Below are 27,832 nucleotides of genomic sequence, written 5' to 3'. Positions count from 1 at the left end.
ATCCACAAAAATGCAATTCAAAATCCCCTACTCTTACTTTCTGGAGAAGCTACTGATCGGATTCTTTCGACACAAGACTTCAGTCAATAATGCAGGTGCACCGGTGTAATTTCCCGCTGGAGAAGATGGAACTTTTGTGACTGAAGGGGAACTAACCTCTCAACAATTAGTAGCATTGGAGGCGGGAGGGGAGGAGCTTAGCACTGGGGAGATACCACATTATCATCCTCAATGTAGGGCCTAGAAGGCTTCTCGCTCTGTTTTTCTAGCAATTCTGCATTAGACTGAGCAATCCCCAGTATCTGGAGAAGATGACTCAGAATGCTTACGCTGTAAAGATTTCATTGATAGTAGAAGCTCACACCATGTATCCCAATAAGCTGCTGTCTCTCGCAGTGGAAAACTCAGCAGCCCCTTTGGGGGAGAAGAGGAGTTCAGCACATCAGTAGTTCTTTTCCCGTGCCCAAACCAACTGAGCATAGCCTATAACACAGTTCTAATCCACAGCGTGTTGACATTAAGCCTGACTTTGATGGGCTTAACTGTCACAAAAAGATACCGCATGTTGGTGGCTCCTTAGTATCACTACCCAGGAAAGGAGGACAATCACATGTTAGGGTTGCCAAAACCAGTAGGGGTGGGAGATGCTCTACTCCCAGGTCTCACTGCCCACTGCTGCTGGAAACTGCAACAGGAGAAAAATTAAAAAGAAAAATCAGGCCTGATCTGCATATAGATCTTACCATAGAGTTCCTAGTGATTTCTAGAGGCACCTGGAAGTGGCAAAGGGTAGCTCTAGGGACAGCCAGAAACTCTATGACAAGAACTTCTAGGTTTACCATAAGAAACTTGAGGATTGCCATTTCAGACGCACAGACTTAAACCAACTTCAGGAAGTCCGGTTGGAGTAAGAACCTCTAGTTTTACCATAGAATTTTCAGTTTCCTATAAATACCCTCTATCACTTCCAGGTAGCTCTAGGAAGCACCAGGGACTTTATGGTAAGAACTTCCTATTAAGTCGATTAGACCTTCTTTTTCTTTTTCTCCTGGGGTGCTGCCTTTCCACCTAGTTGGATAACACCAGGTGGAACGTCAGCCCTGGGTAAACTGTCCAGGTTAGGCTTCTCTATGATCTACAGGTTAGAATCAGAGGGCTGTGATGGCCGACTGCTCACTCAGTCCACAATACACTACGGGCCCACTGACAGGCATTCTCTGCCCCTGTGACTGTCATCCACACTTTTCCTCTGAACAAAACAAGCAAGCAGGACACTGGAAGCGAAGAAGGGCTGGGGGCAAGGGTAGGCAAGAGAAGGTGCGCTTGCTTAGGAAGGTGACCTCTGTGGAGGCTGTCCTCAGACCCTGGAGCCAGCAAGGAGCTTATGGAGAAGAACGCGACCCTGTGACTCTCTCCCTAAACCACCAAACAAACCCTGAAACGATAAAGACTCAGAAAAATTCTAACATCTAATCCCACTGAAGGCAAAAACTTATTTGGCCCCTATGCCAAATAAGATGGAGAAGCACCAGGGCTTTTTTTTTGTAGCAGGAACTCCTTTGCATATTAGGCCACACCCCCCCATGATGTAGCCAGCCCTTCGAGCTTACAGGACTCTTATTACAGGGCCTACTGTAAGCTCTTGGAGGATTGGCTACATCATGGGGTGTGAGGCCTAATATGCAAAGGAGTTCCTGCTACCAAAAAAAGCCCTGAGTAGTGCCATCAACTTTGCTTTATAAATCTGGGGAATAAGAAGCTTGAGGATTGCCATATCAGGCACAGACTAAACCAACTTCAGGCAGTCTGGTTTGAGTTTGTGGGGTTGGCTTTGTGGGTCTCTGCACCACCAGAACATCTCCTGAGAACGGGTCTAAAGGACACCAAAACGACCGGTGTCTGTTCAAGAGTCACAATAATAAAACGCTATCTGGGAACACATCTGACTTCTAAACTATTCCCAATCCTCAACACCCTTGCGCTGGAGTAGTCCTAAAGAAATCCTCCGGAGCACAGCTCTCGAGAGCTGCAGTTGTGCATTTCAATCACACCGAAGCTTCGCACTTGCAACAGACGCACTTCCCTCTAATCTTGTAAAGCAGCAAAGAACAGATTTCGGCTTCCAGAAGCAGAAATCAACAGCGGCAGGCAACGGGGAGGGAGAGAGATGGCGAAATCAGACAACTTTTAAAAACATGCCGCTTAATTAGATGGAACACCTTTGCTTTCCAAATACTAATTTCCGCTGCTTAAATCAAACCCAATGCTCATCTGAGAAATCAGTTTTCTTGTTCCATTGTGCGGGGGGGAGGGGGGGGGAGTTGTGAACAGCCAACTCAAGTGAAGAACAGAGAGATGAAGCCTGATGTTTCTATTCCCCGGGGGCTCGAAAACAGAATGCAGTGCGCCGATCCACGTAAACAAAAGGGTTTACACAGGAGCAGGACTTAACCTCACAATGCCTGCATACTACGCAGGAGCAGTGTTTGAGCAGACACAACAAAAGGGGTGTTCCAGCCTCCCTTGCAATGGTGTTTACTTGGTGGAAAGTACTCGAGGGGCTTTTCTTAAAAAAAAAAAAACATAACCAAAAGGAACTCGCTTGTTCACACTTTCTTTCTTCCCCCAGCAGGCAACGACATCAACAAAAACTTTTAAAAAGAAAAGGAACAGAAGAGAAAAGAAAAGGATGATGAACCTTGAGCCTCACTCTTCAAGAGGGGATTTACTTGAAGTGGGCACAGAAAGAATTTCCCGAGCTTGAAAATGCACAATGGCTTCACAGGGAGCTAACCCAATTCCTCCAACAAGCCTCTATACAAAGGGAGAGAACGTCTACAGTTTGCAGTGTTTACTGAGCTGCAAAGGGGGGGGGGGGAAGGATATAAACTTTTAAAAAGAAGAAGTGGCTTCCCTGGGACCGTGAAATGGAAGGCAACACCAGGCCTCACCAAAATTCGCCAACAGCCCGACCCGCAAAAGCAGCTCAGTCAGGACAAACTTACAGCCAACTATTTTCCAAAGTTGTGACTCAGGTTAGAAAGCCCTAACAACCAGGTTCCTGGAGAAACCCAGGGCTATTTAAACCGGTTTAACACCAAAACCCCATTGGTGGCCTAAGAAGTATGCCCAAAGCAAATGAATCCTAACAAGCAGGTTACGTGGATTTGCCCCACCCTCCCACATATGCCATTTAAACCCATTTCTATTTCATTTAAACCTTCTGAAGCTATCGCCCTGGCCTGACCCACCAAGTCCCCACAGTGCCACCAAAGGAAGGCTGTGGTGACCTATTTTTTCCTCCAATGCTGCTGAGGAAGAACGTACAGCGAAGTCCAGCCCACGGCCTGCTACTCTTCCCTGCTAGGAAGTCTCAGGCCCTGCCACAGAAACCAAGATCCAGCGTGCCTCCATACTTTCAGAGCCGCTTCACAAAGAAACGACACAACCGCTCTCTCTAAAGCTCCCTTCCCACCTCCCAAGATGCTTCACATCTTTTCCTTTAACAAGCCAACCCAATTAACACAGAGTTAACAGTGACTTAGCCATTAAATCCCGGGAAGGCTGGAAAGGTGGCCATCTCGCTCACAGCCAGTAAAGCCCAAGGATATGAGATTCCAGAAATGCCAATGCAAACTAGGGAGGGGAAAGGAAAGCAGCCATTTCCCAGCCATGAGATTTCAATCAGGCCCTCCGGAGCTTTACGCTGGAGCAGGCCCGGGCATTCCAGAACGAGGAAGAGATTTGGGGATAGGCTTCTGCCTAACAGAGAGCAAGGGGGAGGTCTCCCTGAGTTTTAACCTTCGACACGGAAAGTTGATGCTCCGTCCAGCACTGTAGGAGTTAAGAGCTCAAGCACTGACACTTAATCAGCTTTCCAGTGGTCCCCCCCCTTCCCGCCACCACCATCACTTCACTTGTGATTGGAGCCAAGCTGCACTGAAGCAGCCCAAAGGGCTTATAACAGCTCAATTTCGCAGCCTTCAGTTTTAATCCCCGTCACCCAGGCTAAGAAGCCTGCTCGAGCATGAGTCGCTACTCGGTAGCAGTCCGGGCTGCCGGATCGCAGCCTTCTTCCTCATCGGCCGCCTGCAGGTGGCTGGAGAGCTCCTGGATCACAGCCGCCCGGCCAATCTGATCGTTCCTCCGCTTCTCCATGATGAGATCCTCCAGGCTCTGGAACTCCAGCGTGTGGCTGCGCTTGTCGCCCAGCCGGATCTGCAGCCGGTAGGGCTGCTTGCCGATGCGGAGCTCCCCGCCGATTTTGAACTCCCGCTTGCCGTAGCGGCACCAGGCGGCAAAACACTCTGAGTTCCTCCAGCTGAGATCCCGGTCCTTGCAGCCGACCTGGTCCAAGGCGTTCTGGACCACCGTGGCCGGGCTGAGCGGCTTGTAACGGTACAGCTGGTTGGCGATGCGGCCCCTCCTGCCCTGACTGGCGTCCGTCAGGAAGCCGTTCACCACTTCCAACCTGTGCAGGTGTACCACTTGGAAATCCCCGATGTACACCACCCAATGAGGGTACTGGGCCTGGCACACAAACTCCACCAGGTCACCCGGTTTGCATTTGTTCAAAAGGTTCTCCGGGGTGTAGGTGGCCAGGGGCCCCGCTCCACCACCGTCTCCCTCCGCTGGAAGCACGTCATCCCCAGAAAAGCTTTTCTGATAGATACACTCATCGCGATAATAAACCGAACATTCCACTTCGTGCAGCTGCGGGTCGTAGGGCTGAGAAGAGGGGTGCTCTCGGCCTAGATTCGTCACCCCCGAATCCGGCTGCGGCTCCAGTTCGTCGTCATCATTCGAAAAAATGTAGGAGACCCCAATCCTCGGACCCTCATCTCTGTCCATGCCCGTCGGGTCGGCTGTAGGAACTTCCCTGTAGTTCAGGTGGGTCAGTTTCTCCACTTGGTTCCCCATGCCTGCTGAAGCAAAACCAAAGCAGGCATTAGTAGACATGAATTGGAACACATGAAGCTGCCTTATACTGAGTCACACCCTTTGGTCCATCAAAGCCAGTGTAGTCTGCTCAGACTCACAGCAGCTATCCAGGGTCTCAAACAAGGATGCTACAGTACCAACCACTTGGCTAAGGAGGGGCCAAGGCTCAGTGGCAAAATATCTTTGTCCACAAAAAAGTCTTAAATTGAATCCCCTGCATCTCCATTTCAAAGGAACAGGTGGGAGGTGATGTGAAAGACCTCTGCCTGAGACCCTGGGCAGCAGCTTCCTGCCAGAGCAATAGTAGAAGAAGAGACTGAATTTGTACCCTACCCTTCACTTGGAGTCTCAGAACAGCTTACAATCCCCTTTTCCCTTCCTCTCCCCACAACAGACACGTGGGGCCTGTCACGAGCTGGGACGGACCCAAAGTCACTCAGCAGGTGCATGCGGAGGAGTGAGGGATCAAACCCAGTTCTTCCAGATCAGAGTCCATGCACTTAATTACAATACCAAACTGGCTTTTGACAAGGCTGACCTTGATAGACCAGTGTTCTAATGCAATATAAGGCAGGCTCATGCATCATAGTACTGTAATCTTTGGCAGTTATCTACTATAAGAAGCCTGGAGTGTCCAAGAAATGGAAATTACTGGAGCCCTTTTCAAGCATTACAACAGTGTATACCAGAGCACACCACACACGGTTGTCATGTTGCATGAACTGGGATAATATCATGTGTGTACAGCCTCAGTGTGCATTACTGTGTATTTTGACAAATCCAGCAATTAGTTCATGCACACCAGAGCTGTCCACACTCTGGAAAATATGTACATTACCCCTCTTCACACAGCATGACTGTTGGTGTATCGGGAGAATCTACACATTGTTAGTCACCTCCACATGTGCTCCATTATAGCGTCTGAAAAGGGCTTCAAAAGAGGAACAAACTACACACTACACACATTCTCTGGCTCCAACCCCCTGTCCCACTTCCTTAAAGAGAAAACATCTTGAGAAAATTAACCTGGGCAGGGCAGGGGAGAAAGGTCTTGCTTCACTCTGCGGTTTTTCCTCACCCCAGGCCTTTGCTGCTTTTCTAAACCCAAGGGAAAAGATGCTGAGGGACGGTGGGTCAGTGGTAGAGCATCTGCTTGGGAAGCAGAAGGTCCCAGGTTCAATCCCAGGCATCTCCAAAAAAGGGTCCAAACAAATAGGTGTGGAAAACCTCAGCTTGAGACCCTGGAGAGCCGCTGCCAGTCTGAGAAGACAATACTGACTTTGATGGACCAAGGGTCTGATTCCGTATAAGGCAGCTTCATATGTTCATGCTCCCATGGTAGAAGAAAAACAGATTTTTTGGGGGGTGGGGGTGGGGGGGAGATGTAGGCAGGTAGCCGTGTTGGTCTGAAGCAATAGAACCAGGTTTGAGTCCAGTGGCATCTTTAAGAGCGACCAAGTTTAATTCTGGGTATAAGTTTTTTGGGTGCATGTGTTATTTAAACTTTGTTGGACTCATCTGTTGTTGATCTTAAAGGAGCCCCTGGGCTCAGACTTTGTTCTATTGGGGGACTGTCTGTGAATCGCCAAGCAAGTCTCAGTGCCCTATTCATTTATCTACCTAGTGCATTTTATCATAGCCCTTGATCCAAACAACTCAGGGTAGCACGCATGGATTTGCCTTCCTCATTTTATGTCAACTACCACCTCAGTGACCAGGTGAATGGAATTCACTGCCAGTTCATGCAACATGGAATTCACTGCCACAGGAGGTGGTGGTGGCTACAAGCATGGCCAGTTTCAAGAGGGGATTGGATAAACATATGGAGCAGAGGTCCATCAGTGGCTATTAGCCACAGCTTATTGTTGGAACTCTCTGTCTGGGGCAGTGATGGTGCTTAGGAGGGGCAACAGTGGGAGGGCTTCTGGTGACCTGGCCCCACTGATGGACCTCCTGATAGCACCTGGGTTTTTTGGCCACTGTGTGACAGAGTGTTGGACTGGATGGGCCATTGGCCTGATCCAACATGGCTTCTCTTATGTTCTTATGATGTTTCACCGCAGAACATGGATTGAACCAAGGGCTCCTAGATCCGCCCTAAAGTCAAGTTCATTCATGTCATTGTATTCCCCCATTACTGTGTTTGGATGTAAAAGTTGGACAATGGTGAGAGCTGACAGGAAGCCGATTTCTTTGAAAAATGGTACTGGAGGAGAGTTTCATGGATAATGTGGACCACCAAAAAGACACAATGTGAGTTCTAGATCGAATCAATCCTGAAATCTCCCCTAGAAGCTAAAATAACTAAACTGAGGCTATTGTGGTTTGGTCACATTATGAGAAGACAAGAGTCATTGGGAATGACAATAAGGCTAGGAAAGGCTGAAGGCTGCAGGAAAAGAGGAAGATCCAACATGAGATGGATAAACCCAACCAAGGAAGCCTCAGCCCAGTTTGCAAGACCTGAGCAAGGATGTTCAGGATAAGATGTTTTGGAAGACATCAGAACAGGAGTGACCAAACTGTGGCTCGGGAGCCACGCGTGGCTCTTTCACACATATCAAGAGGCTCTCAAAGCCCCCACCGCCCTATTTTTAAATCACTTATCCAAGCCAAGGCAGCCGGTGGGGTTTGGAGAATGAGTTTAAAGATAAAGTTGCTTTCTTTCCACCTCTCCCGTTCTCTCCATCTTCCTTCCTTCCTTCCAGTCCATCTTGTGGCTCTCAAACATCTGATGTTCATCTCTTGCAGCTCTCAAACATCTGATGTTTTTTCTATCTGGCTCTTAAGTTAAGCGAGTTCGGCCATCCCTGAATTAGAATAACAGAGTCATAGAGTTGAAAAGGACCTCCAGGGCCATCTAGTCCAACCCCCTAAATAATACAGGAAATTCACAAATATCTCCCCCCCCACATACACCCACTGACCCCTGTTCCATGCCCAGAAGATGGCCAACCCCCCCCCCCTTCCAGGATCCCTGGCCAAACTGGCCTAAAGAAAAACTTCTGCCTGGCCCCAAAGTGGCAAACGACATTTCCCTGGGCATGTTAAGAAAGGGCTATGAGAACTAACCACTGATGCCACCCTTCCTGCCCTCTCTCTTATGACCTAAGTTAACTCACACAGTTGCCATAAGTCAGAAGCAGCATGGTGGTACTTAACAGACACGAAGATCCACTCTGATATTCTAACTCGCGTCCTCTACCATCTACTCTAGATTGGAGTCACCTATGAACACATATGAAACTGGCTTATACCAAAATCAGGCTGTTGATCCACCAAGGTCAGTATTACCTACTCAGACTGGCAGCAGCTCTCCGGGATCACAAAGAGGTCTTTCATATCACTCCCTGCCTCATCCTTTTAAACTGGAGATGCTGGGGACTGAACCTGGGACCTTTTGAGTACAAGGCAGAGGTCCTTCCACTGAGCCACAGCCACATCCCTGCTTTTCATGTCCATGCAACTTGGAGTTTGGTATCTTGGAATGACTGGAGGGACCTTTCTGCCTCTATACTCTGTTTGTTGGCTGTTTGGGACAACTGGTTGACCACTGTGTGGACAGGACGCTGGACTAAGTAGACTGCTGGTTTGACCCAGAAGGGTGCTTATATTATCATGAGATCGCAGTTGGCTTAAAATTGATGCATAAATTCATAGGTAAGACAAGATATGAGTCTGAGACTTACTAGATAAGAACATCAAAGATACCTTGCTGGATCAGACCAGAGGTCCATCCGGTCCATCAACCTGTCTCACAAAGTGGCCAACCAGTTCCTCTGGAGGGCAAACAACAGGGCATAGAGGCTGAGGCCTTCATTAGAATATAAGAAGAGCCCTGCAGGATGAGACCAGTGGCCCATCTAGTCCAGCCTCCTGCCTCACACAGTGGCCAACCAGTTCCTCTAGATGACCAACAACAGGGCAGAGAGGCCAAGGCCTTCCCCTCGATGTTGCCTCGTGGCTCTGGGATTCAGAGGCTTAGTGCCCTTGAATGTAGAGGTTGCCCTCAGTTACCATGGCTATAGCCAATGATAGACTTATGATAATAGACTCTCCATGAATCTATCCACCGGTAATCCCCTTTTAAGATTAATTATTTTTGTGGCCATCACTACATCCTCTGGCAGCAATTTCTTCATTTTAATCACTCCCTGTGTAAAGTAGTATTTCCTTTTGTCTGTCCTGAATCTACTGCCCCCATCAGCTTCATTGTCCTGTATCTCTGAGTGGCCTATCAGTTGTCATTGAAGGCCATCAGGAACGGCACAGAGACCAATGCCTTACCTCCTTGCACTGCTACTGCAAGCTTTACCACCTCTGAACTCACCTTTGGTATTTTTTATTAAAAGCCACTGATGAAACTCTCCCCCATGAAGCTGCCTAATCCCCTTCCTGGTTTGCAGCTGAAGAGACCCCCTGCTCCCATTCATAATCTCAGCCGGCAACCTGCCCTGCATCCAACCCTAAGATATAAAAATCTGTGTTTTGCCAAACCGAGCAACTGGTGCCTTTCAGACTCGGCTCACATGCAAAGAAACCTCTTTCCTCCATTCTGCTTCCTGCAATCCTTTAACGCGACGTTCCAGAGACAAAACCCCGGAAACTTGTACACGTATAACCACAAGCTCTCCCCCTGAGCTACAGTGCGTGAGTGACTAAAAGGGGATCTACACATCATTGGCCACGGCACCGTCATAACCGTTCCCCCTCCTGGATTTCCCCAGGGCACCATCTCTGGTGACAGGTAGATTCTGCCTGTCCTAGACACCCCCACCTCCTCTGGTCACAAGGAACACAAGGATCTCTAGAAAAGACTGAACAGTTCCCCTCTCCCCCCCCCCCCCCACCCAATGCACAGGTGAATCTAAGAGGCGAGTGCAGGAGGGAAGAAGAAGGAATAATGGGAACTGGGGAGGAACATGGAGGGAGCAAATTTCCTAATGCACAAAACAGGGGGGCACAAAGGATTCAAATGACGGGGCACAGGAGGGACCACTGCAGAGACACAGAAATCAGTTTGACAGGCAGGACAAGAAGCATTTGACTGTTTCAGGCAGCTTGAACTGAAGCAAGTTGGCCACAGTTAAGAATGGGTTAATGCTAGCAAAAGGGACTTTCCTACCTGCAAGAACCTTCAAGGCAAAGCAGAAGCACCAGAGGGCCACCGGAGGAAGAGGATGCAACAGGAAGAAGAGGCCCTGGAAAGTACCATTTTTGCAACTGGGGGCTGCAGTGGCAAATTCAAGCAGGATTTACGCCCCCCCCCATTTCAAAAATCGGCAGAACGGTCCCTTTTCTCTCTTTGAGCAGCAGACTGCTTGCTCCTTAGCGTCAGCAGTTAGATTGCTTTGAAGAGCAGGATGGAGCAAGAACCCAGTCCCTGCCCTGAGGCGCTTCCAGTCACAATCTGGAGAACGGGTGCAAGGGTGAGACGTGAGCCGTCAAACACGTCTTGCATTGCAACAACGGTGTTACTGCCTTATAAGATACATGAATGGAATTGGCAAGCCATTACCAACGGCAAGCCGATAGGCTCACAATCACCAGGCAAAAATGGTTCGAGAGCAGTGTTCCCTCTGAGTTAGCGTGAGCTAGCTCAGAGCTTTTTGGCCTCCGGCTCACACATTTTTGCCTTAGCTCAGGAAGGACAGCCCCAAAGCAAACTAATTGATGCAGCAGCTCACAACTTTCATGCCAGGAACTCACAAAGCAGAATTTTTGCTCACAAGACTCCACAGAGTATTGAACATACATGAACACGTGAAGCTGACTTATACTGAATCAGACCCTGGGCCCATCAAGTCGGTATTGTCTACTCAGACTAGCAGCGGCTCTCCAGGGTCTCAAGCTGAGGTTTTTTACACCTATTTGCCTGGACCCTTTTTAGTTGGAGATGTCGGGGACTGAACCTGGAACTTTCTGCTTACCATGCAGATGCTCTACCCCAGAGCCACTGTCCCCCCCCTCAAGAAAAAGTGTCTGCTCTGCCAGACAGTGCTACGGAGCAGGGTCCGAGATGCGGATTCCTTCCTACACGGCAGCCCACCCCTTGGGGAAATTCCCCAACGTTTCCTCAGCCATGGCTCTTTCCAAGAAGGTGCCATGTGGCGGGCAGGCTAGGCAAAGAGTCAAGAAGCCACAGCCAGGCGCATGCCGACAGCTGACGTAGACCACGTTCCCTAGGAACACTCAGAAACCCCAGGAGACGTGTGGTTCGCACCTGGCTGGCGGCGACAGGTGGTCAGCTCTCCCAGGCAGTGAGAGCCAGGATGAGTTGAAGGCTACGTCCTAACTGTACTTATTGTGGGACGTTATCCCCCCCCCCCCGCATCCAGAGAGAGACACGAATGATACGAATGATACAGACACCATGTGATAATGCCACGAGCTGCTAGTTGGTGGCAGCAAACTAAAACAGGAGGATTTCAGAGATGAAGATAATTAGTCTTTAAAGGGGACTCCTTTTTTAAATTTCGTCCCCATGGGGTTAAACGGTTGCCTTAGTTTACAATTGCATAATATTGCAATAAAATAATGCATTATAATGCAAATGTTTAACCCCGTGGGGACTGAATGGAGGCGAAGGGGCACCGAAGGGATCCAAGAAATTGGGGGATGCAAAAGGATCCCTCTCCAAGGTCCTTCCTCAAAAACGATTCTGAAAAGCACGGAGACCATCTGTATATCACTTCCTCGCTCCCCAGCAAGCCTGTTCTGCCCTCCCAGCCCTCTATCCAGCACACAAGAAGAGCAAACAAGCCAGGAATATTATTAGGATGCGCTTATGTCGCATTCTGTGAGGGTTCAAAGCACTAACCTTCCATCCTCACCACAACCTTGAGGGGTAGGCCCGCACTGCCATCCTAAGGCAGACTGGAGTGAGGCTGAGAAAACAGCTTGCCTGTTGAGCAACCTGCAGGCAGCTCCACAGCATGATCCATTGGTGTGCATTGTTACAAGGTAATAAGTCCTATTAAACTGGTGCCCTAAGCAAACACATGCTCAGGATCACAGCAACAGATACATATTAGAAAGCTAGAGAAAGACACTTAACTTCCCCCGCTCCCTTCTTTTTAAGGGAAAGAATACTAGAGCCAGTTTGGTGTAGTGCTTAAGAGCACAAGCTCTAATCTGAGAGAAATGAGTTTGATTCCCCAATCCTCTACATGCAGCCAGCTGGGTGACCTTGGGTCAGTCACAATTCTCACAGAGCTGTTCTCTCAGGAGCCCTTCTCGCAGAGCTCTCTCAGCCCCACCTACCTCCCAGGGTGTCTGCTGAAGGGAAGGGAAGGAGACTGTAAACTGCTCTGAGACTCCAAGTGAAGGGCAGGGTATAAATCCAATTTTTTCTTCTGCTACTATGGAGTCACTGAACCACTGGGGAGGGATCAAAACTTAAAACCCCCACATTTCTCACAACCACAGAAGTATACTGCCCTTTTTTTGTTAGTGCTAGCCAAAATATTATACTTCACTTATACCCCACCTTTCTCTCAAAGATGACCCAAAGCAGCTTACACTGTTCTATTCTCCATTTTCTCTTTACAACAACCTTGTGAGGTAGGCTGGGCTGCAATGTGAATCTGTGACTAGCCCAAGGTCACCCAGCAAGCTTCTGGGATTCAAACCCAGGTTCCACCCCCCCCCATCCTTGTCCGACTCTTGGACCAGGACACCTCCTTGGGCTCCCTCCCAAAAAACAATAAGCAAGCTTGGGAGTTCTCCCCAAACTCTTCATTAGGCGTGAAGCCGTTATAGAAACACACCTGGGAAAGGGCAAACCTCTCCCCTTTAATGCTGAACATTCAAATCTCCTTAAGAGCTCTATGGAACTTGGAAGCTTGCTCACAATTCTGGGATATTCCTGTTAGCTCCTCCCCCCTGTAAAAACTGCTGCGTTTATAAATTATCGACAGGCAGCCTGGGAACTTTCTCTATCTCGAACTTCACTTTACCTATTGCACACTTACTTTTCAAGGGGGGAGGGATTTCCAAGCCGCAGCTTCTCCAACAAGCCCAGGGGAGAAACCACACACCCGCCTTTCGCCCAAGAGTGCCCATTTATTTGCCGTTGCCACCTGGCCATCCAGCTCCTCTCCGCATCCCTCATTGGGGCACCTGAGATCAAAGTTTTGTGTTTTTGTGTGTGTGTGTGTAAGGGGAGGATGGAATAAACGGGGCAGTGTTCCCTCTAAGCTGAGTTAGCGTGAGCTAGCTCCCATATCTTCAGCCTCCAGCTCACACCTTTTTGTCTTCGCTCAGGAAGGATGACCCCAGAGCAGTTCCCTCTAAGCTGAGTTGGTGTGAGCTAGCTCCCAGATTTTTAGCCTCCAGCTCACACCTTCTTGTCTTCGCTCAGGAAGGATGATCCCAGAGCACACTCATTTATGCAACAGCTCACAACTTCAATGCCAGCACCTCACAAAGTAGAATTTTTGCTCCCAAGACTCTGCCGTTTAGAGGCAACGTTGCCCCAGAGCACAATCATTTATGCTGTGGCTCGCCACTTTCACGCCAGCAGCTCGCAATGTAAGACTTTTGCTCACAAGACGCTGCAGCTTAGAGGGAACACTGAAGGGGGGGGGAGGGGAGGGTGTTTGCAGCCAAAAGCAGCCCGGAGAGCTCACTCACCTCGCCAGCTGCCTTCTCGGGAGAAAAACAAGCCGGAGCTCAGCCCAGGTGCGCCGGGCCGCCGTCACCTGATCCGCTCCCCATGCCTTCCCCCCGCTCCTCCTCTCGCACCTGAGCGGCGGCGGCGGCGGCTACTACTGCTCGGAGGCGAGCTGGAAACTTCCCAAGCGGCGGCTTTCCGGGGGCAAGGGCGTCCTCGGGGGATCGCCTTGGTCCGCCGGCCCGGAGCGAGAGCGCAGTGGGCGCAATGGAAAAGAGAAGGGGGGGTCCAAAAGCCGAGAGAGAGAGTCGCCGCTTTGGTTTCGCTTTTAGCCCGGCCGCAGGTGGCTCATGGTGGCGTCTCGGTGCGCTCCGCGCCGCGCGTCTCCTCCTTCTTCCCCGAGCCAAAAGCGCGTGGCGAGCGGCGAAGAGCCGGAGGTTCCCCGGGCGGAGCGGGGCTCCCGCCGCCGCCGTGCCGTCGGAGCGCCCCCTGCTCTCGCTGCCGCGGGCTGCGTCCCCACATGGAGCCCCGCGTTGTGGCACAGCGCCGCCGACTTGGCCGCTTCCTCCCTCGCCTCGGCGAGCACCAGGCAAGAGCGCAGCGCCGCCCGCCGCCGGTGGGGGGAGCCTTCGTTTGGGGGCGGGAAGAGGAGGAGGAGGAGGAGTTGGAGAGGCCCAGTCGCCGGCGCGGGGAAGTGCTGTGCGGCGGCTTGAAACTCGAGCTCGGGTCGAGGGGAAGCAACAGGGCGCGCGCGGGCCTCGCCGGGAGCCCAACTTCGGCGATCTGTTTCTGCGCCTTAAGAGAAGAAGAGGAATTGCAGATTTCTACCCCGCCCTTCTCTCTGAATCAGAGGGCTTACAATCTCCTCGATCTTCTCCCTCCACAACAGATACCCTGTGAGGTGCGTGGGGCTGAGAGAGCTCTCACAGCAGCTGCCCTTTCAAGGACAACCTCTGCCAGAGTTACAGCTAACCCAAGGCCATTCCAGCAGGTGCAAGTGGAGGAGTGGGGAATCAAACTCGGTTCTCCCAGATAAGAGTCCACGCGCTTACCACTACATCAAACTGGCTCTCGGCGGGCCTGTGGAGGAAGCCCACGCGCCTTGTAGCCGCGACCAGCTTCTCTGTCTTAGCGTTGCCAATCCCCAGGTGGGGGCAGAAGATCCCCCGGTTTGGAGGCCCTCCGCCCTCTTCAGGATCATCAGAAAGGGGAGGGGGGCATGTCTGCTGGGCACTCATTCCCTATGGAGACCAATTCCCATCTGAATAATGGAAAATTGATCTGCGGATATCTGGGGCTCTGGGGGAGATGTTTTTGAGGTAGAGGCACCAGCTTTTCAGCATTGCATCCAGTGCCTCTTCTCAAAACACCCTCCAAGTTTAAAAAAAGATTGGACCAGGGGCTGCAATTTTATGAGCCCGAAAAGAAGATGGCCCTATCTATCATTATTTCCAATGGAGGGGAGGCATTTAAAAGCGCTACCCCTTTCAATGTGATGGTCAGAACTCCCTTTGGAGGTCAGTTATGCTCGTCACACCCTTGCTCCTGGCTCTACCCCAAATGTCTTCTGGCTCCACCCCCAAAGGCCCCAGATATTTCTTTAATTGGACTTGGCAACCCTAGGGCAGGCCTTGCCGGGAGCCCAACTTCAGCGACCTTTTTTCTGGGCCTTGAGAGGCTCAGCTGGGCGGTTGAGGAAACCCTTAGATGCAGCTCCAAGGTGCAACGAGCTTCTCTGCCTGGTTTTTGTAGCTCAGGCTGCTGTTAAAGACACAGCTGGGGTGGCCAAACTTGCTTCTCATAAGAGCCGCACAGAATAAATGCTTGAGAGTTGCAAAGCAGGGAGGCAGGCAAAGAGATGGGTGGAGGCGGGAGACGTGGAAAGGAAGCAACTTTAAATGCATTCTCCTCGCTGCTGGCTGCCTTGGTTTAGAGTAAGTGATTTCCCAAGTCTCTACACATGCCTTCTCCAAGCAGGTTGATGGGACAGTAGGGGCTTCGAGAGCCACACGATATGCATGAAAGGGCCACGTGTGGCTCCTGAGCCGCAGTTTGGCCCGCCCCGCCCTAGACTGTCTGGCATCCTAGGCAAGGCTAACTTCTGGTGCCCCCTCCCGCACTGATGACGTCACTGAGTCACATGGGGGCATCCAATCTGGTGCTGCCAGGGGTGGCCAAAGGTAGCTCCAGATGTTTTTTGCCTACAACTCCCATCAGCCCCAGCCAGCATGCTGGCTGGGGCTGATGGGAGTTGTAGGCAAAAAACATCTGGAGAGCTGTTGGCCACCCCTGCCCTAGGCAATTCCCTAGTTTGCCTAGTGCAAGAGCAAGCCTGGACACAGCAAGCAAGCCTGGCTAGATTTCTCTCTTTCTCCCCTTCCCCCGGTCCTCTGGCAACTCTCGGCCAGTTTCGAACCAGCGGCTGGGCCTCAGAACAGCAGCTCGAGCTGCGTTTAAAAGATCAAGGTAGTCCTGTGCAAGCACCAATCGTTTGGGGTGACGTCGCATCACAACGTTTTCACGGCAGACTTTTTTCAGGGTGGTTTGCCATTGCCTTCCCCAGTTATCTACACTTTCCCCCCAGCAAGCTGGGTACTCATTTGACCGACCTCGGAAGGATGGAAGGCTGAGTCAGCCTCGAGCTGGCTACCTGAACCCAGTTCGTGAGCAGAGAGTTCAGACTACAATACTGCAGCTTTACCACTCTGCACCGCGGGACTGCTTAAAAGGTAAAATTAGTCCCCCGTGCAAGCATCAGTCGTTTCCGACTCTGGGGTGATGTCGCATCACAACGTTTTAATGGGAGACTTTTTTACAGGATGGTTTGCTATTGCCTTTCCCAGTCATCCATACTTTCCCCCCAGCAAGCTGGGTACTCATTTTACTGACCTCGGAAGAATGGGAGGCTGAGTCAACCTTGAACCGGCTACCCGAACCCAGCTTCCGCCGGGATCAGACTCAGGTCATGAGCAGAGAGTTTGGACTGCAGTACTGCAGCTTTACCACTCTGCCACAGGGCTCCTTAAGAGCAGTGTTGCAGGCCATTAAAAGCTTCTGAGCTGGGTGCTTCTAGAGATCCAGGAGGCATTAAAGCGGTGGTTCCTCAGCGTGCCCGCAGGCTCCAAGGCCCCTGCTGTCTACCTCTTTCCTGGCTTCTGCCAGGTGTTTGTAGAAAATGCGCAGGGCTAGGTGGGGTTCTTGCCAAACTAGGGTCCTGAGGTTAGGGACCCCTGTGTTAGATTTTTCTGGTCAGTTGACAGCCCCCAGTTCAGGATGGTTTTTGAACCCAGTGCTTGTGGCTTGTAACAACAGCTCAGTCTGCAGCTGCTAAAAGTGTCATGCCTACGAAGATGTAGGCATGTAGATGGAAATATTTAAAGGCACAGGAGCAGGCCTTGCTGGATTTTTCTGGTCAGTTGGCAACCCTTGGTCTGGGATAACAGCTTTGAACCTGCACCTGGGGGCTTTTAACAAGGGCTCCATCTGCAGCTATTAAAAGCTTCACGCCTCCACAGTTCGATAGATCAGGGAGCTGTTAAAGGCATAAGTGCAGGCCTAGCCTAATTTTCCTGGTCAGATGGCAACTGCATATGGCAGAAATGGAGAAAAGTGGGTGTGGCCCTGAGCTTTGGCAGAAACGCTGCCAAGAACTGTAAATGTTTCAAAGCATATTGTCGAATAATGTCTTCAGAAGTCTGTCAACTGGTGTGTGGGCTGTGCTTAATGAACTAATTAAAAAAAAAGATATAAATGTAAGAAATGCAAGCAGTAGATTTCCGAAAAGAGGTCCCTAGGATCGTGGAAGCCATATGTCGTCTGCTCTGGAACAGACCTGCTCCTTAATAGGCGGAGGACAAATGGGAAGGTGCTCTGTACATGCTGGCGGCGGTGTGTGCGTGTTCTTTTCAACCTACCTACCACAGTTTCTGAAGTCAAGCAGGTAACCGTGTTGGTCTGTAGCAGGGGTGGCCGAAGCTGATTAATGTAAGAGCCACATAGAATAAATGTCAGATGGTTGGGAGCCACAAGACAGGAATGTCAGATGAAGGAAGGAAGGCAGGCAAATAGATGGGGGCAGGGAGGGAAAGGTGGAAAGAAAGCAACTTTAATTTTAAATGCATTCTCCAAGCCATGAGCTAGCTTGGCTTGGAGAAGTGATTTAAAGAGACAAGTTCCTTTTCCAAGCTGGCTGATGGGGCAGTGGGGGGCTTCAAGAGCCACACAATATGTGTGGAAGAGCCACAATGAAACAGACCAAAGTTTGAGTCCAGTGGCACCTTTAAAACCAACAAAGCTTTGTCTTAAAGTTACCACTGGACTCAAACTTCATGCAGTTTGTGAATGGAAAAGGTTACCCCTCTGATGGGAGGGGCTATGCTACATGGGCATAGTCGACATATCAGGGGTGAGACTCTAGAAACCAGGTTGGCAGTTTCTGCAAGAGATTTGTTTCTTCTAAAGTAAATACAGATATACGTTCCACAGTTCACATGGGTCATACAACGTTAGTTCAGCTTTATGTTTTGACGTCTTTGGGAAACAGAGGAGACGTTTGTAATAAGACCTTCATGATCAATTATCATTTTCTAAGGTTTCATTATCTTAATAGTAAATAGTCCAGAAAGTTTTTAAAGTATACATTTCCAGGCAAAATGACTCACCTTATGAGAAAAAAAAACTTGCTAGTAGTAGGTATCACCAGCTATTTATTTATTCCATTTATGCCCCCCTCCCCCCCAATTGAGTTCCAAGTGGTTTACATCATTCTTTTCTCCTCCATTTTATCTTCACAACAACCCGGGGGGGGGGGGGTAGGTTAGACTGAGAGAGTGACTGGCCTCGGTTAGTTTCCAGGGGAGAGTGGGGATTCGAACTTGGGTCTCCTAAATTCACTGGGTGGGGGTGGGGGTGGTTCTACTCCCAGGTTAGGAATGCAAGCACAAAGATTATTGACATCACCATTCTTACCTAGTGAAGCTTTGTACCAAACGGGATTGCATTTTGGAATTGCAGGGTCCCTTCAAGGGATGCGTTGCGGTCAGAAAACCAACTGGTGCTGCTTTTCTTGCCTGTATTAAACTCTTAAGAAAACTGTCATCTGTCGATTTCTGGATTTTAAAACAAACAAACACAGGCTTGAAGTCAAGGGTGGTGGGGATGGAAACTAATTTGGATGCACATGAATCTTGCAGTTCACATCTACCTGATTTGGTTCATATCTCTGAAGTTTCCCAGTAAGTAATAAGTCTCAGTGGCAATGCATGCTGGGGTGTTCATGTCAAACCAAAACAACATCACCGCCGTGTGGAAATGACCAGGTAGGTTAGCCCTTGACGTTTAATGGTACGGACTTGTATTTATTTAGGATATTCTTATGCCACCTCTCCAGAGTCCAGCTGGAGGTGGCTGACAAAACAAAATATTAAAAACAAGCAATTGGACATTAAACAGCATTTAAAAAAACCTATCCATCAAACAGAATTTAGAAAGCTGGGGAGACAAAACCTCAAATTAGGGCCTGGGTAAAGTGTAGGGTTGCCAGCCTCGAGGTGGTGGCTGTCGAGCTGGGATTGCAACTGAACTGAGATTAGTTCACCTGGTGAAAATAGCTGCTTTGGAAGGTGGACTCTATGGCACTGTGCCCTATTGAAATCTCTCCCTAAACCCTGTCCTTTTCAGACTCCATCCCCTAAATCCCCAGGTATTTCCTTACCTGGAGCTGGCAACCCTAAAGAGAGATATTATATAGGAAGTAGAAGTAGTCACCCGGTGAGCTTCAATGACTGATGTTCCAGAGATGAGGTCCCACCACTGGAAGTGCCCTGTCTCTAGTCACCACCTACCTCTCCTCTGCAGGCGAGGTCACAGAAGGCAAAGCTTGACAGGCAGACCTTAACAAGAGGGCTGGATCGCACAGGAGGAAATGGTCCTTGTAGGGAAGGTCAGCCCCCTTAAAATGAAACAGACCAAAATTTGAGTCCAGTGGCACCTTTAAAACCAACACAGTTTGAGGTGTGAGCTTTCATGTCAGCCTTGAGAGCCAGTTTGGTATAGTGGTAAAGTGTGTGGACACTCTTATCTGGGAGAAGCCCACTCCCCACTCTTTCACATGGCACCTGACCTGACCTTGGGTCAGCCACAAGTTCTCTCCAGGCACTTCTTCTCGACAGCAGTTTCTGTCAGAGCTCTTTCAGCTCCACCTACCCTGCAGGGTGTCTGTTGTGAGGAGGAGACAGGAAAGAAAATTGTAAGCCACTCTGAGACATCTCCGGGTACTGAAGGGTGGGATGTAAATCCAATCTCTTCTCTTCTCCTACTGCATTCTTGTCTTGTTCTTCTACCACAAACTGACCCAGTTACCAGCCTAAGGCAGAAAACAGGGTGTTTTTTTCTGTCAGACCGATTTCCCACTCACCCTACGCCACTCTGAGAGTTCTCTTTTCAGCATAGTGTCCTTCTGATTTCCCACTATCTGCCCCGGGGCTTCAGCTTGCATCAGCGTTTTTGCACGGCAAAAGCAAACAGCTAAAAACCAGTTTCTCTTTGCCGCACAAAATCGTCGATCTTTGCTGAAGCCCCGGGGCAGGTAGTGGGAAATCGGAAGGACGCCGTGCTGAAAAGAGGAATGTCAGAGCAGCGAGTAGGCTGAGTGGAAAATCGGTCTCAGTTTTCTGGGGCTTGGCTTGCGGAAATTCATCAGGTTTATTTGTATGGAGCTGCAGTGAAAGAAGGGTCGCCTGTTGAATTTCTGCCAGTCCTCCCCAGCTGGTACCTCTGCTTCAGACAGTTCCCAAGCAGCACATACGGGCACTGATATATGTATGGGCACAAAGGAATTGCTAATGGGCCATAAGACATAAATCCATGCAATAAATTAAATTGCATAGTAAAGAAGGTTGTAGTTAATTTTGCAGGTGATGCCCTTTTCATTCTGCTCTCCAGTTTTGCAATCTTCCTTTATTGTCTGTATTAAACTGTGTTTTGTGTATTGTTCTCTCATTTTGTTGACTGTATGCTTTATCCACATTGTTTTTTTGGCTTGTAATCTACCTTGAAGTTCAGTAAGAAAGACAAGCTTTGTAAATGAAGGAAATAAATACATTTGGGCTGTCAAAAGTGCCCATTCACAGAGGAGCAAACCAGCTTGGCCTCTCTCCTGGGTGGGCGTGTATTTGCACCAATGTGGGTGTGGATAATTCTGCCAGGACTTGACAATGACTCGACTTGGATCATTAATCCTCCTCATATATAGCAGTTTAATAAAACTCTTCATCATGAGAGGAACCTGTATGTAGGGCAGGGATCATTTCATAGAAAAAGAGGTCCCAGAGCTCATTAGCACAACTCATTTGCATATGCCACACACCCCTGACATCACCGGAAGGCGTACTAGATTATATCAGCATCTACTTTTAAATGCTTCTTGAATTAGAATTGTCATAATCAGGACTTTTGGGGGTAGAAAAAGCCCAGCAGGAACTCATTTGCATATTATATGTGCCCCAGAGAGCACTGAGATCTAGCTCTCAGAACTTACTAACAATCCCTGGGCCAAGAGATGCTAGGTTGAAGGCTACTAGGGAGCAGGCCTTCTCAGTGATGGCCCCTCGTTGGTGGAACCACCTTCCAGAGATGGTGCGAGCCCTGCGGGACCTGAACCAATTCCGCAGGGCTTGCAAAACATTTCTTTCCAGCTTGCCTTCGAGATGGAACCCGATTAATCTGACGTATGCACATCTAGCCATCTTATGGATATTATGATCACAGTATTTTAGCACCCATTTTATATATTTTATCTATTTTAAATTAATTTATTATACAACTGATATATTAAAATTGTTTACATTGTCTTATATGAATCATGGGATTTCCATGTCTGTTAGCCGCCCTGAGCCCGCTTCGGCGGGGGAGGGCGGGATATAAAAATAAAGTTATTATTATTATTATTATTATTATTATTATTATTAGACCACACCCCTGACACCAAGCCAGCTGGAACTGCGTTTCTGTGCGTTCCTGCTCGAAAAAAGCCCTGGTCATAATAAAGCTTTACTCCCATCATACTTTTAAAATGACTGCCAAGCATCGATATGTCTCAATAATCAGTCTTTTGTTATAAAATCAAAAGTTGCTTTATTGTAGAAACTCTGAAGCTTTGCCAAGGACAGAATCCTTGGAAGTAATGACGTATACATGATTATACTGTTACTATATAGGATTAGTTCAAAGGATAACATACAGATGCATTTCGAGTCACGGGTTCAAACGTTAGTACATAGTATCTAGTTTACTACTAAGGAATGTAGATTATTAAAAACATCTCCGTTTCTCACACTTCTTCCAGACCTGATAAGAACTGTCTGTGTGAATGTGGAGGAGAGGCACCAGGCTGCAGCGTAAACATCCTTGGGCTAGATGGATTTACTATTTGCCCAATCTTTGGGGGAAAAGGGAGGGAGGTGGTGGATATTAACGGTCTCCTTTCTTTCTAAGAACCCACCATTGTGCTTAGAAATATGCAGGCTTGACAATGACTTTCTCCTATGTGGCTGCAGGGACATGATGAAGATTTCTATCTGTCTGCTTTCTATGTTTAGGTTATTTCCTCATTTTTTTTTTGTGGGAAAAGAATATTAGGAAGTTTCTCAAATCTTAAAGAGTTCTGTAAAATTCTCACAGGGGGGTTGAACAATGGAGCCCAGAAGCAAGTATGGGGGGGAAGGCGAGAGAAAGAAAGAGCACAATAAAATTTAGAGGCTCCGGAGCTCCGCTCCTGTGAGCTGCTGCCTAAAATGAGGCCTGATGTAGGGCATATACGGCAGCAAGGAATACTGGCTAAAGTTTTGAACTATGATGGTATGGGTGACGGTGTGGAATTCTAGCAGGAGCTCCTTTGCATAGTAGGCCACACACCCCTGATTTAGCCAGTCCTCCAGGAGCTTATAAAAAAGAACCTTGTAAACTCCAGGAGGATTGGCTACAACAGGGGTGTGTGGCCTAATATGCAAATGAGCTCCTGCTAGAATTCCACCCCTGTGGGTGACTCAGCTTCCAATCCCCGCTCTGCCACGGTAGTTTGCTGGGTGGCCTTGGGCAAGTCACACAGTCTCACTGAAACCTACCTGACAGGGTTGTTAAGAAGATAAAAAGGACAAGAGGAGAATGATACTTTTGGTCCCCATTAAGGAGAAAGGGAGAGTGTATAAATTGAACAGATAAATAAAAAATGTTTCATGTGGAGTCAGAATGTTGGTTCATCCATGGCAGTATTGTCTATTCGGTCTGGCAGCCTCTCTCCAAGTTCTTGGGAGAAGAAAGGTCTTGCTCTAACAGTTGTTCCCTGAAACACTTGTGAACCCTTCTACTCCTTGTCCACAGCCTCTCTGCTTTTCTCTGTATTTCACTGTCCTGGGCTTGCTTGGTTCTGGTCAGCCTCTACTAGTTAATTTGCTCATTCAGTTTCTCCTAATGTTGAAGCACAGAAGAACTACCTGCACTCAGAGGAGGCTGCCCTTTGTACCTCTGCATGAGTTCTTGCTCTACTCTCTGCCTGTCATAGCCCTGAACGTATTAGGAAGGACTATGTGGCTCTTGGTCAGAAGGTGAAGGAGCTGTGCACACAGGTTGTGTTCTCGTCAGTGCTTCCTGTTGAAGGCCGTGGCTTAGGACAAGAAAGAAGAATACAAATAAACGACTGGCTACGTCGATGGTGTCGTTAGGAAAGATTCGGATTTCTGGACCATGGTCTACGCTTTCGAGATGGTGGTCTTCTATCAGGAGATGGTTTGCACCTTACGGCACAGAATATGGGAAACAAACAGGAGGAACTGGAAGTCCTAATAAAGGAAGGAGACTATGACATAATAGGCCTTACTGAAACTTGGTGGGATGACACTCACAACTGGAATATTAGGATTCAAGTGTACAACTTATTTAAAAGGGGCAGGCAAATGAGAAAGGGTGGAGGTGTAGCAATATATGTGAAGGAGGTATATAGTGAGGAAATATGTGAATCTGAGCATGGCAACTCAGTTGAGAGTCTCTGGATAAAAATAAAAGGAGTAAGAAATAACAGTGATATTATTGTAGGGATCTGCTATAGACCACCAAGTCAGGCAGAGGACTTGGATGAGATACTTCTACAGCAGATTGCAAAGTTCTCCAAGAGAAGGGATACAGTGATCATGGGAGATTTCAATTACACAGACATCTGTTGGAAGTCCAACTCTTGCTAAAAATGAAAAGTCAAATAGATTCCTGACTTGTCTTGCTGACAACTTCCTTTTCCAGAAAGTGAAGATGGAAACAAGGGGATCTGCTATCTTGGATTTGATTCTTACCAACAAGGAAGAATTGATTGAAGAAGTAGAAATAGTGGGCACCCTGGGCAGTAGTGACCATGTGATTTTGGAATTTACAGTCTTAGGGAAGGGAAAAGCTATACATAGCCAGACTTATAGGTTGGACTTCAGAAAGGCAAACTTTGATAAACTTAGAACTATGCTGGGTAAAACCCCATGGTCAGAAATACTTAGGAGGAAGGGGGTTCAGGAGGGGTGGGAGTTTCTTAAAAGCGAAATACTGAAAGCGCAATCACAGATGATTCCTATGAGAAGAAAAAACGGAAAAAGCCTAAAGAAGCCGAAGTGGCTCCATAAACAGCTCTCTAAAGACTTGAAAAATAAAAAAGACTCCTTTAGGAATTGGAAGGAGAGCCTTATAACCAAGGATGAATATAAACAAATCACCAGTGCTTGTAGAGAAAAAGTTAGGAAAGCTAAAGCTCAGTAGGAGCTTAGGCTGGCCAAAGATGCTAAAAACAACAAAAAAGGGTTCTTTTCTTATGTTCAGAGTAAGAAAAAGAGCAAGGACATGGTAGGCCCATTGTGAGGACAAGAAAGTGAAATTGTAACGGGTAATGAAGAGAGGGCAGAACTGCTCAATTCCTACTTTTCCTCAGTCTGCTCTTCTGAGGGAAATGGTGCTCAACATGGCAAAAACAGAACATATAAGGAGGGTATGAAGTTCCAACCTAGGATCAGCATAGGGGTAGTACATAAACACCTAGTTTCTTTAAATGAAAGGACCAGATGAATTGCATCCAAGGGTTCTAAAAGAGCTTGTGGATGTAATTTCTGAGCCTCTGGCTATTATTTTTGAGAATTCTTGGAGAACAGGAGAGATGCCGGAAGATTGGAGGTGGGCGAATGTTGTCCCCATCTTCAAGAAGGGGAAAAAAGAGGATCCGGGTAACTACCGACCCATCAGCTTGACGTCTATACCTGGAAAAGTTTTAGAACAAATCATCAAACAGTCGATCCTGAAACATTTAGAAAGAATGGATGTGATTACTAAGAGCCAGCATGGTTTTCTCAAGAACAAGTTATGTCAGACTAACCTGTTCTCTTTTTTTTGAGAAAGTGACTACCTTGCTGGATCAGGGGAATTCTGGAGACATCGTTTATCTTGATTTCAGTAAAGCTTTTGATAAAGTTCCACATACTATCCTTGTTGACAAGTTGGTAAAATGTGGTTTGGATCCTGTAACTATTAGGTGGATCTGTAACTAGTTGACAGATGGCATCCAAAGAGTGCTTGTGAATGATTCCTCATCCTCTTAGAGAGGAGTGACAAGTGGAGTGCCTCAAGGATCTGTTCTGGGACCTGTTTTGTTCAACATCTTTATCAATGATTTGGATGAAGGAATAAAGGGAATGCTTATTAAATTTGCAGATGATACTAAATTGGGAGGGGTTGCAAACACAGAAGACAGAAACAGGATAAAGGATGACTTTGACAGGCTGGAAAACTGGGCTAAAATCAATACAATGAATTTTAACGGAGATAAATGTAAAGTTCTGTATTTAAGTAGGAACAATCCAATGCATGGTTATAGGATGGGGGAGACTTGTCTTAGCAGTAGTATGTGCGAAAAGGATCTAAGGGTCTTAGTGGATCATACGCTGAACATGAGTCAACAGTGTGATGTGGTGGCTAAAAAGGCAAATGCAATTTTGGGCTGTATCAACAGAAGTATAGTGTCCAGATCACATGATGTGATGGTATCGCTTTACTCTGCTCTGGTAAGACCTCACCTGGAGTATTGTGTTCAGTTTTGGGCACCACATTTTAAGAAGGATATAGACAAGCTGGAACGGGTTCAGAGTAGGGCGACGACGAAGATGGTGAGGGGGTCTGGAGACCAAGTCCTATGAAGAAAGGTTGAAGGAGCTGGGGATGTTTAGCCTGGAGAGGAAGCAGCTGAGAGGTGATATGATCACCATCTTCAAGTAATTGAAGGGCTGTCATATAGAGGATGGTGTGGAATTGTTTTCTGTGGCCCTAGACGGTAGGACCAGAACCAGTGGGTTGAAATTAAATCAAAAGAGTTTCCGGCTCAACATTAGGAAGAACTTTCTGACCGTTAGAGTGATTCCTCAGTGGAACAGGCTTCCTCAGGAGGTGGTGGGCTCTCCTTCCTTGGAGGTTTTTAAACAGAGGCTAGATGGCCATCTGACAGCAATGAGGATCCTGTGAATTTAGGGGGAAGTATTTGTGAGTTTCCTGCATTGTGCAGGGGGTTGGACTAGATGACCCTGTAGGTCCCTTCCAACTCTATGATTCTAGGCTTGCCATTTTTGTTTTTTTTCAAATGCTGCGATTTACAGAGGAATATGAAAACACTCCGTATGGCAGGTAACCGTTGATCTTGCATGCTTTACAAATGAGGCTTTTTCTGTTTGAAGAGTGAAGTGTATCTCCATGGTTAATTCAGGAGAAAAAGCATGCCTCTGTTATACAAAAAAAGAGGGGGGCTCTACTAATGAAAAGCAAAGAAGCCAGCCGCTTTGCTTACAGCAAGGTTGGAATAAACCTGTTCAGAGACTCTGGTTACATTGGCACATAGGAAAAGACATCAAAAACCACAGTGAAGGGTTGCCAGACAGACCGCGATTGCAGAATATATATAGACTTCAGGCTATGGTTGCAGAATATATATAGACTTCATTGCTATGAAGAGTGCATCAGACAGGACTCCAGGCCCTCCCGTGTCACAGAACGGGGGCTTTCTTCCGTACACCTGGAGCATATTGAATAATGGACTCCTTAAAATGAACCCAGCTGTACAGATGTGCCAGTTTCTATTTTTCTCTTCTCTCATAAAGCTGCAGCATCTGTAATTTCTTTTGCAAGGTTCCCCACGTTCTCCGTTGTCCTTCCGTGCAGTAAAGCATTTGAGCTCCTCTCCTTCCAGCAAGACAACTGTTTCCTTCTCAGATGGCTTCTGTTATCACTCACAATGTTTTTTACAGCCACCCTTCGTCCTTTCAGTGGCTTCAGCAGGAAATGTTTGTGACCGAGGTTTGTGCGGCAGGGCCTTGTAAGGCATAAGAACATAAAAGAAGCCATGTTGGATCAGGCCAATGGCCCATCCAGTCCAACACTCTGTGTCACATAGTGGCCAAATATATGTATATATATATACACATACACACTGTGGCTAATAGCCACAGACCTCTGCTCCATATTTTTATCTAACCCCCTCTTGAAGCTGGCTATGCTTGTAGCCGCCACCACCACCTCCTGTGGCAGTGAATTCCACATGTTAATCACCCTTTGGGTGAAGAAGTACTTCCTTTTATCCATTTTAACCTGACTGCTCAGCAATTTCATCGAATGCCCACGAGTTCTTGTATTGTGAGAAAGGGAGAAAAGGACTTATTTCTCTACTTTCTCCATCCCATGCATAATCTTGTAGACCTCTATCATGTCACCCCGCAGTTGACGTTTCTCCAAGCTAAAGAGCCCCAAGCGTTTCAACCTTTCTTCATAGGGAAAGTGTTCCAACCCTTTAATCATTCTAGTTGCCCTTTTCTAATGCTATAACATCCTTTTTGAGGTGCGGTGACCAGGATTGTACACAGTATTCCAGAGTGTGGTAAACAGGTATATTGACTGCTGCTTGACCAAACGAAACATTACAAAAAGGACTTTTACCAAAAATAGAAGCTCTGTGTCCGCCCCTCCCCAATAACTGAATGCATCTACTATAGCAGGGGTGGCCAAATTGCAGCTCAGGAGCCACATGTAGCTCTTTCACACATATTGTGTGGCTCTCGAAGCCTCACTGGAAAAAGGCATTTGTCTCTTTAAATTACTTCTCCAAGCCAACAGGCAGCTTGAAGAATGCATTTAAAGTTAAAGTTGCTTTCTTTCCACCTCTCCATCTCCCCTCCCTCCCCAATCTATTTTCCTTCCTTCCTTCCTCTTGTGGCT

At 48.0% G+C, this 27,832-nt stretch overlaps 1 protein-coding gene across 2 annotated transcripts; it reads right to left on the bottom strand.

Annotated features, from left to right (window-relative positions):
- Positions 1 to 3,724: 3,724 nt before the first annotated feature.
- Positions 3,725 to 13,717, bottom strand: LRATD2 (LRAT domain containing 2). Of its 2 annotated transcripts, none has more exons than XM_060243223.1 (2): positions 13,576 to 13,717; positions 3,725 to 4,925 (listed from the first exon to the last, which is right to left on the bottom strand). In XM_060243223.1, exon 2 carries the CDS (start codon positions 4,918 to 4,920, stop codon positions 4,036 to 4,038), a length of 885 nt encoding a protein of 294 aa, XP_060099206.1. In that variant the 5' UTR covers positions 4,921 to 4,925; positions 13,576 to 13,717; the 3' UTR covers positions 3,725 to 4,035. The 2 variants fall into 2 exon arrangements, with proteins under 2 accessions (XP_060099206.1, XP_060099205.1); XM_060243222.1 differs by having other exon boundaries at positions 3,725 to 4,922; positions 13,576 to 13,711.
- Between the last annotated feature and the right edge of the window lie 14,115 nt (positions 13,718 to 27,832).

This window comes from Heteronotia binoei, chromosome 7 (assembly GCF_032191835.1).
Source record: "Heteronotia binoei isolate CCM8104 ecotype False Entrance Well chromosome 7, APGP_CSIRO_Hbin_v1, whole genome shotgun sequence".
Lineage (NCBI taxonomy): Eukaryota > Metazoa > Chordata > Lepidosauria > Squamata > Gekkonidae > Heteronotia > Heteronotia binoei.
Note: the sequence above shows the minus strand (reverse complement) of the source record. Positions and strands in the feature narration are given on the sequence as shown.